General features: G+C 37.8%; 1 protein-coding gene across 4 annotated transcripts; it reads left to right on the top strand.

The window, feature by feature from the left end:
• The first annotated feature begins 306 nt into the window (after window positions 1-306).
• krt1-c5 (keratin, type 1, gene c5) lies at window positions 307-9,831 on the top strand. Of its 4 annotated transcripts, none has more exons than XM_068311698.1 (9): window positions 307-395; window positions 1,123-1,517; window positions 2,607-2,689; window positions 3,449-3,605; window positions 5,024-5,188; window positions 5,294-5,419; window positions 6,667-6,884; window positions 7,861-7,889; window positions 8,345-9,831. In XM_068311698.1, the coding sequence occupies exons 2-9, from the start codon at window positions 1,131-1,133 to the stop codon at window positions 8,455-8,457; spliced, it is 1,278 nt and encodes a 425-aa protein (XP_068167799.1). In that variant the 5' UTR covers window positions 307-395; window positions 1,123-1,130; the 3' UTR covers window positions 8,458-9,831. The 4 variants fall into 4 exon arrangements, with proteins under 4 accessions (XP_068167799.1, XP_068167797.1, XP_068167796.1 ...); XM_068311696.1 differs by having other exon boundaries at window positions 8,342-9,831; XM_068311695.1 differs by having other exon boundaries at window positions 4,967-5,188.
• The last annotated feature ends 202 nt before the right edge of the window (window positions 9,832-10,033 follow it).

Below are 10,033 nucleotides of genomic sequence, written 5' to 3'. Positions count from 1 at the left end.
AGACCATACACATTGAAGTGGGGTACTCTTTCCGTTTCTGCTTAAATAATTTCTCGACTTTGTATAATTGAGTTATATATGAATCAACATTTAAAGGTTTTGTTGATTGGATTTTATTGTTTCCTCAAGTAAGCTGTCGACACTTGTTTGCAAACCAAATTTTGACACCAACCAGTTTATTTTATCCACACTACAGTTTGCTCTCCTGGGTGTCGTGTTGCATCTTCCTGTGTGGGATTAGATACACCAAAAGTGGCTCCACCCCCTCAACAAAGCACCTCTGCAACCAAAACTCACCTGTGAAATCTGGTCCAGCAACATCGATACTTCACTCCTCCGGCTTGAGACCTGACCAAACGGCACAAGAGAATCTCTGCTGAAGAACTGAGCTCAGTGTAAGTGTTTGTCTTTTTTATGTGTAGTTTTGCATCACAAGTAATGAAAAAGAACAGAAGCATAATGTTTAATAATCAGCACTTGTAGTTCAACCACAGTCAATCCAGATAACAAATAAGCTCATCAATTCATCCATGTGAGAGATGGGCTGCTGAGGCTTCTGAAACTTGTCTGAGGTGACTGTTTGCATTTCTCTCTGGAAATCAAATCAAACTCTCACAATAGATATTCATTCCAGAGACACAAAACTACCACAAGCATGTAAATTGACCACTAGACACTAGTGCATGCAGAAAGAGACATAGAATGACTATGTATTAACTACAAGGATTAAAAGAAGAAAAATTAATGTCTAAAAGCAAAAAGAGTTTGTTTTTTTCATGTTCCAGACCATGATAAATCTACCAAACTTTTTGGAGTTAAGTGGAAATTTGTCTCTAAGGTCAAGGATGTATTCACCCGAGAGAACCCAGGTTGACACTAGTGTAACACGCACAATGAATGTCCCTGTTCTATGTGGTCCACTTGTTTTGTGCTAAAACCCATATCATTTTCCTTTAAGGATAAATGCGTGTGGGTTCTTAGGGGTTAAAATTGCATTCATTTATCTAGTACCTAGTGAGCATCTTACTTGCACAAATGTTGTACCTCACGGTTCTTTTCTGGAACTGCACACCTTTAGTTTCATAAGAATGCTGATAAAGCTTCTATTTGAATCTTCTGCAGTGGAAACCATGGCCACCACTCTTTCTATGCGCAGCTACTCCGTACGTCAGCCATCCTTTTCCAGCATGTCAGTGAGAGACAGCGGTCGTAGCATTCGCTCCAAGCCTCCTGTTTCTGTCGGTACGCTGTCTTTGTCCCGTTCCGTCTCAATGGGAAATGGCCTCAACATGTGGGGATCCAACCTCTCCTTCAACGGACTCGGCATTGCTGCAAGCGAGAAGGAGACAATGCAGGGCTTGAACGACCGGCTGGCCAACTACCTGGATAAGGTGCGCTCGCTGGAGAGGTCCAACACTGAGCTGGAGGTGAAGATCAAGCAGCTCATGCTTGACAGGAGTCCAAAAGGGCATGACATCGAGGGAATGATGGCCCAGGCACATGCCATTGGGCAGGAGGTGAGTGACCAACACATGACATTTAACAACTGAATTCATGGAACATTTTATTATAGGCAGTGTTGGAAATTAAATCTATTCATGTTGTTGTTTACCTATCGACATACATGATGGACTTAAAGACAGATATACTGCAAGTAGAATCAGTAAAATATATCCCGTACAACCCTTCTTGGTTACATGTGTTACTTGAAACAAAAAAAGCCATAATAGAACTCAAAGATATACAGTACTTCACACTTTAATTTCTGAAGTGATAGGACCATTGTTATACAATCGCTTATGTACTTATGTTAATTGCAATGTTCAATTCTATATAAAACTTAGTTTCCCGTTGCTATAACATTGAGAAGAGACTCAGAAAGTGAGAAAGAATGATTGTGAATGTGACTGAATCGAACTTGAATAAAACTTTTAATACCTGCCTTGTCCTTGAACAACATTGGCACGTCAGATAATTGTTTTTATTTTTATTTTTGCCAACGGTGGTTGAGAAACAAGAAAGGAACCCCCCCCCCCCACAGACACACACACCAATACAAGACCAGCAACATCTTTTGTTTTGTCTTTACTGAGAGATTCCTAGTGGCAGAAACTACACACTGCTGTCATTGTCCTATTGGAAGCTTCTATTCATCACACAGGTGTGTTTTTCTCTTGGTGCTGGTATCAGTTTTTGTCCTCTGCACCTGATATTACATTGGGATGCTCATATCGTAGCTCATACTTTGGAGTTTAGATTTATTTAGTGAAGCAGAAAAAATAACATTCTCTTTTTACTTTGGCATACAAGCATGACTGTCGTCCAAGCCATCATCACTCATCAGATCTTAGAACCTTAGTTGAACATAGTGATGAGTGAATGAGTACAAAGATCCTGCAGCAACCTTTCTAAACGGTTCAAAATCTATAATCCACAACTGTTGAAATATGTCTCCTTACCAAACATGATTATAACATAATAGTAGTAGCTGTAATGTGTGGTTTGAAGTGAACAAAAAAAAAAGTTCATATTAACATCAGGAAAAACTACATATATCTGTTCTCTGGTCAAACCAGTCCTAACCTTTTGCAAAACTCTGTTTTAAGGTGCGAAAGAAGACGTTGGAAAACGCCCGCATAATGCTGGAGATTGATAATGCCAAGCTGGCAGCTGATGACTTCAGGGTCAAGTGAGTGTCACACAGAGCTTCCATTCTTTAACTTGCCTGTGAGTGTTCACATGGGAGCGCTAGACTGCGAAGCACAGTGAATAAATGACTTTTATGTTAGGATGCGAAATAAGAGCTCCATTCCCACGGTGCTCAAGCACCAGCAAGAGGCAAACAACCTTTCCATCAGTAAGCACACAGATTGTGATAGATCGAGCAGGTCAGAGGGACATCGTCCATTTGTGAGCAAGTTGTAGTTGGCAAGATGAACCTGAAGGAAACATGATGGACCACTGGTGTTTTTCACAGTGTGTTGATGGTATGTTCTGTGACCTGATGTGAAGGAGTAATACATCAATTGGCAGAGATTTATAGTATAAGCAGCAAAGTGCATGTTTACTTTTTATGCAACTCTTACCAAGGTATTTTTCACATGTCCCCCATCCTGGTTTTGTCATAAAGGTTTCCACTCCAATGCATTACATTAAAAATCAAATTACTTTAACTCTGCCAGAATATTCTTATTATTGTTTTGAACTAAGTTCTTTAATTTAAAATTTTACACTGAGATACAAAAACATACTATTGAGAAATGAACTTGAATTCCACAGATGATTATCACTGAATATGATCAAAAAAGAAAACTTTAAAAAATAGATTTATGATTCAAATGTAAGGATGACGTACGATAGACACAAGCTGTGATTTGTGTGGCTTTCTCTATGTGCCAATGACTTCAGTTCTTTTTTAATTGAACATTTGCCGTGTTTTTTTCTGCAGATGGGAGGCAGAGGCTACGTTGTGCCAGTCAGTAGAAAGGGATTGTCAGGCTCTCAGGAGGGCAAAGTCAGACCATGACCAAATCATTGCCACACTGCGAGGAGACTTGGATAGCCTGAAAGAGGAGCTTTACTTCCTCAAGAAGAATCATGATGAGGTGAGGTCCTGCTAACATTCAAGAGGATGACATACATGAGTTTAGTACAGTCTTGTTTGGCACGCTGGGTTTGTAAAGCTACAGGAAAACAATTTTTAAAAATTGTCAATGTCATCCAAAAACTGTGTAGATGTAAGACATTGTAGTTTGCTCTCTCAGCAGAGGTTTAATAGTTTTCTGAATCTTGGGCATCATAGCATTAAGTGTAGCGACACACCTCTTTCTTTGTAGTAATGGTGCTTCAGGATATCAAGGCAACACACAACAGGATTGTGTGTTTAGACAGTAAGGTGTGGTAACCAGGATGTGGAATGAATCCTCACAGACTTGATAGAAAATCTAAAAAAACTGAATGTATTTATCTTTGAATGTGATGGGAGGTAAAAATATTTTACTGATTACCTGTTTTCAGTACAAACAGTCAAATACCATTTTTAAAAAATTACAAATAAAAGATAAAATGTGTTTTTAACTGCAGTCTGAAATGATTCAGTCCATGTTTGGCAAAATCCTATAGTACTTGACAGAAAGCTTCTGGTAGTGTTCCTGAGGAATCTTAACATATTCCTAACAGGAAAAGGCCTCCAGTTCTGTAATATTACTGGATTTGGGTGGTGCGACCATCTAATTCAAATCCCATTGATTCAAGCCAGTTGACGTCGTGGCCACTCTATTGAGATCTGGGACTTTTGAACCCATGCCTTGGTGGACTTTAGAGTAATCTTTGAATCATTATGCTTTTGGAATGTCCACTGATGGCCAAGATTCTGCGTCTTTACAAACGGTGAGACGTTTTCCTGATATTTGATGGAATCTATCTAAACCTCTACATGCTGTAAGTTTCAAACGCAAAAGAAAGACAAGCAGCCTCAGAGAATTACCAAACCACCACCATGCTTCAAACTCGGTGAGGTGTCCTTATCAACATATGTTTCAGTCTTCCTCGTCCACACAAAGTGCTTTTCCATAGGCCCACACTTTCAAATTTGTTTCAGTGCTGCATAGAATAGCAACCAAAACTTCTGGGTGCCCTTTTTGAGGACACTGCAGTCATTTTCTTTTTCAATTACGTCAGTTCTTTTGTGTGTTGCCGAGTTTGGTCGTGGAGCCCTTAAGCCTGAACTGAAATACTTTTGGACCCTCCTGCTAAAGCAAGTTTGTCAATGTTACAGTGTGATAACATCTGATTTGCAGATGTGTGCTCTTCCACTATTCAAGCATTTGAATCATTTTGAGACTACAGACATCAATCAAAGTAGCACTTTGTGCTTAATGTGTGGGGAATGTTTTTTAAAAAATGTCTAATTAAGTTATTTGATTCTTTGAATTGTTGTTGGGTTTTTTTCTTTTTTTTCCAGCAGCTAATGAATAGTATTGCCAAGGTAGAGATCACTTTTCCCATCCTTAAACCATTGCAGGACGTGAATTCTCTGAAGGTCCGTCTGGCCAATGAGCAGGTTAATGTGGAGGTGGATGCAGCTCAGGGTCCTGATCTGGGAGCAATTATGGCTGAGCTGAGAGTTCAGTATGAGAGCATCGCTCGCAAGAACAAGGAGGAGGCCGAGACCTGGTACCTCAAGAAGGTCAGTCACTGCATGAACCAGGTTCTGGTGTTCATTCTCACCTTTTGTTTTTCCTGTACAGTATTTATGTACTGTATATTGTTGTAAAAATGTTGTGCCCAACAGTTGGACGCTGTGCAGTCAGAGGTCAAAGAAAGCAATGAGGCTTTGCGTTGTGCCCAAAGCGAACTCAGTGAGAGACGACGTTTCCTGCAGGCTCTGGAGGTTGAACTCGATAGCCTTCGCAAGCAGGTATGGTGGTGCAAAATCACATGGTGCACGGTTGTGGTCTGCACATATGGACTTATGTAGTTCTGTAGTTATTTACATATTTTTCCTTTAGCAGTAGAGTAAATTGATTAAATGATACAAACTGCCAGGATTCACACTGTCAAATGGCCTACTGTAAATACAGTATCTAGTAAAAAAAGGTGCTGGTTCCAGAGATGCTGGCCTGTGGTTGTTCTGACTTTTAGACATGAAGTTTCATGTTCACTGCTGTCACTCTAAATACTGTATGTGGAACCCTTCTCTCTTCTTTACACTAAACACATGCAAACAACGTCCACAAATGACAGCTGCGCTCTCGTTGTCAGCAAGCCACTAATGTTACACAGAACACAGCGAGTTTATCTTGCTCTAATAATCTATCAGTGAGACGAGATGCAAAGTCAAACAAGCTCATGTTTTTTGTGTGTGTGTATCTGCTAATTGTGAGTACAGACCTGTGTTTAGAGGTGTTCAGTGGAGGCAAATATAGCTCTTGAATGTTTGCCAACTGTTGAGCACACTGTTGAATGCAGAGATAATAATGTGCTGACTGACTCTATAGTATCACTGTGGAGTGGTGACGGGATGTGAATGCGTTCAAAAATTATACTTATTATACAAAGCAATATGTTGTGGTTAATCCTCCGCAGGTAACTTTCCCCCCTAAACATCTCCTCAATTATCTTCTAATGACCATCACATGACTTAATGTTAAACCATAAGAGGTTATTAACACTACTTTCCTCTTCAACCTTTCTGTAGTTTATTTTTCAGCTTGTTATTCTGGTTTTAGGACCCATTACATTTGTATTTTGATTGGCCACTGTCATCAGTGATATTTCATCACAAATTTTGAATAAATCCACAAACACTACCAACCCAGCATACAGAACCAACCAACAGGGAAGGTCCAGGTATTTGTTTTTAAGGAGGAGGAGTTGAAGCTAAAAGAAACTTGAATATTGGAAGCAAAGCCATCAGGTTTTTCATACTTTCATATTTGCTGAAAAATCATTGCATCAACAAGAAAAAACAATTAAACTTCCCCAAAATATAGAAATTTTTCTTGAATATATGAGGCAATGGTTGTATTGTGCTGTAATCCAATACACTCATTACAGCTGATACCTTTAAACTCAGTTATATCATAAAAACTGGAACTTACCTACAAAAAGGCTAAAAGTCACGTTTGCTGCTGATCTTTAATCTGCTGTCTGTTCTGTTAATAGGTAGGTGTGCTAGAAGGGAATCTGGGAGAGACTGGTCTTAAGTACTCTGTGGAAATGGAACGTCTTCAGAACACACTCAGTCACCTGGAAGATGAGTTATCTCAACTGCGTTTGGACATGCAACGCAACAAGACGGACTATGAGCAGCTGCTGCGCATCAAACAGAACCTGGAGATGGAGATTGCCACCTATAGGAGGCTGCTGGAAGGAGAAGAAATGTAAGTGGGGAGTCAAACTACAAAACTACAAGCAGTTGCCATTTCTAAATGATTATTAGAAGTCAGTTTTCAACTTTGTAAATCTTCTTTCACAGGATCAGAGGTAACTTAATTTTCTTAGGTTTGTGGAAAAACATAGCAAGCGTAGATTGACTGGTACATTTACCAATGAAACATCATCAGTTACCATTTTTAAATTTGGGTTAAACACTGGCCTGTAAAAAACACAATAGCTTTGTGGAAGAAAATGCATATAAAATATACATCAAAATACGCTATTGTGTCATGCAGAGCTAGAACTGCTTTATCGTTCTCTGGCCAGCTTGTGTGCTCCTTCAGTATTATTACTATGGGGAGTCCAAATTCAATGAACGTCTGTGGTACTTAGAGAAATTCCCAGAATTCCCAGTAAGTGGCAATTCCAGTCTGAATTGTCTCCAAAGCTCTATCTTGAAAGCTTTGGAGATAAATCTGTTTAATATGTTTATATTAAATTTGAACAGAGCTACAACTCGTGTAGGGCATCTGCCATTTAAATTTCATGAGGTTCAATAAGTGTGTGCTCATACTAGCACCTAGTAACTCTTAAAGCTATAGAATGTGTCATCTGGATTACTGTGTAGTGAGGATGTTGTTTGTTTTCAATGTCCTTACTTTGGATTTTGTAGTATTCCTGAATCTCACCTCACTGAACATGCAGGTCTTCATATTAGCAGTGTATGTTAGCAGCCTACTGTATCCTTTTCATGTCTGTGTTAAGTCCCTTTAATGACACTTTACTATGTTATGACAGAAGACTTTGATGTCAGATAGAAGTCTCTCATGATCTGGATTTACCCCTGGGCTAATAGCTCTTCTAATGCAACTGTCATTAAAAAAGAGAGTTGCATATTGAATATGCATTCCATATTGAATAAAAATGTCTGTCTGCTCATTTGCTCTGCTGGATTAAACATTGTTATTCTCTGCTGTACAGGGTGAAAGAAACTCCTCCACCTCCTAAAAGTAAGTTATTTTATGTACCGAATGACTTTAAAGAGCAAGCAATAGTTGCCACAAAGACCCTTTGTACAAAATCTTAAGTTTTGTTTATGTACCTGCTATAGTGAATCTGAAGCATGGATATTTTATTTTACGCACGTGTGACCAACTGCACAGTTATACTTTACCAATATTTCCTTTTAATTTCACTGTGATAAGTTCAGTTGACATAATATTTAATATTTAGATTTTTATGAAAGATATATTTATTGAGATTTCATGTAAAGGTGATTTTAAGATGACTCTTAAGGTAGGTTATCTTTTTAATAGAGGAAATCAACAGCTGATTCTGTGGACATTCTTTCTGCATATAAAAAAAAAAAATCATAAATCTAATTCTACAAAGCATAAAAAGTTAATTCAGTACTTCATTTTCTGACTGATGTATCAATTCATAATTTCATTGTCTGTTCCAGAAGACCCTGACGTGAGGACCAGAAAGATTGTAAAAGTTGTTACCCAGACCATGATCAACGGCAAAGTGGTAGATGAGTCCAGTGAGGTGGAGCAGATTGAAGAGCGCAAAAAATAATGCACAGATTGTGCAGAGAATGACCAAAAATGTAACTGAAAGCGTCTGCTGATTTGCCTCAATTTTTACCTTCTTTACCTTTTTTTTAAAATTCTGTCTGATTGATATTTTTTCCTTTACAGCAACACATATATTTCTCTCCATGTGATTACTATAATACAATAAGCTTTTGATTGTTCCATAAACACACTCTGAAATATAAGAATAGTTTAGTGATGTTACATGTCCAAAGAAATACTTTCCTAATTGTAGATTGGGCTGGGAATAGAAATTTTCCGCACTGTGAATTTCTTTCTGTCAAGTCCAATGCCAAAAATGAGTAATCATTCTTAAATGCCCTTGAAATCTGAATTTGTGATTGTTAGGAAATATATCAACATATCAATATACGATTGATACTGTTGTGCGTAAAGAAGCTACAGCTAATCCACTACTTTAGCTTACTTTAGCATTGCTTCTGGAAACAAGTGATAAACTGCATGTCTGAAGATGACCAACACACAGTAAAAGAAAACGTCCCAGGACTTCTATAATCAACATGTTGTGTTGGATTTCTTAATGCTAAGATAACCAAATGATAGCTGTACCTTTATATCAAGTACACAGACATTTTCACTAACTGATGAGTACAAAATTCACGTTTAATATTGGAAGAAAATAACCGGTATGCTACATTATATGTAATCGAGTTCACTCTACGTACAATGTGTTTATACTGCAAAAATATACAGTATCTGCTGCTGCACTTGCATGATCGCTTCACTAATAATACAGGTACAGTATACTTCGGCTCTAGTTGATTTGAGTAGAGTCGCTTTTGATTATACGTCAGTTTTTTAAAAAATAAACAGAAAAAAAATCAAGTTTAGTCCATTTTACTCAACTTCACGTTGAATTCAGAATAGTTTATGCACGCTAAGCTTTTGTTCCTTATAATTTAATCCTTGAGTAGTAGAAGAAAACACTTCAAGGACCTTTCAACAAGTTTTTTAAGGTTCTTATTTTATTATTCAATTATAAATTGACATAATGTATGGGAAACATTGCCAAATTGTATATCTATATTTAGACTTTTGTTCTGAACCATATTAAAAAATAAAATTTATTTATTTGTGACTTTAAAATAGATTCATATGTACCTTATATTATTGAAAATGCATTCAGAAATAAAGTACATAATAGAACTGGGAACAGTTATTTCGGGTTCAGCCTGGACACAGGTTATTCGACAAACATCATTTTTCTGCTTACGCTTTGTCTCCTGGAACAATTAACGACATAGAGTTTGGAATTTTGTACGTTTGGAATATTGTACGTTTTGTAGTTTTATGATCAATTAAATAAATCAACCAAAGCTGATGTACAGTGTCAATAAAGAAGCATTGAAAAATATGTGTCCCAGTCATTGTAGAGAGTGCACAAACAGAAACTTTGACTGATACTTGGGGAACATGATAGGAGAGAGAAACAAAGGAGCACATAATTCTAAACCATGATTGCAGAAACTACAGAACGTCATAAAGAAGGATCAGGTATCTGGCTTTTGTGCATGTGAGTGTTGTGTTTCAAAACCTTT

Source organism: Antennarius striatus, chromosome 3 (assembly GCF_040054535.1).
Source record: "Antennarius striatus isolate MH-2024 chromosome 3, ASM4005453v1, whole genome shotgun sequence".
NCBI lineage: Eukaryota > Metazoa > Chordata > Actinopteri > Lophiiformes > Antennariidae > Antennarius > Antennarius striatus.
The sequence above is the reverse complement of the archived record's forward strand: the minus strand, read 5'-3'. Positions and strand labels throughout refer to the sequence as shown.

What these genes read in the sequence shown, in the direction of transcription:
- krt1-c5 (XM_068311694.1), top strand. Translation starts at nt 1,131, where the DNA reads ATGGCCACCACTCTTTCTATGCGCAGCTACTCCGTACGTCAGCCATCC. An exon ending in CACATGCCATTGGGCAGGAG is followed by an intron (nt 1,518 to 2,606) that starts GTGAGTGACCAA and finishes CTCTGTTTTAAG; the next exon opens with GTGCGAAAGAAGACGTTGGA. An exon ending in AACTCCTCCACCTCCTAAAA is followed by an intron (nt 7,890 to 8,341) that starts GTAAGTTATTTT and finishes TGTCTGTTCCAG; the next exon opens with AAGACCCTGACGTGAGGACC.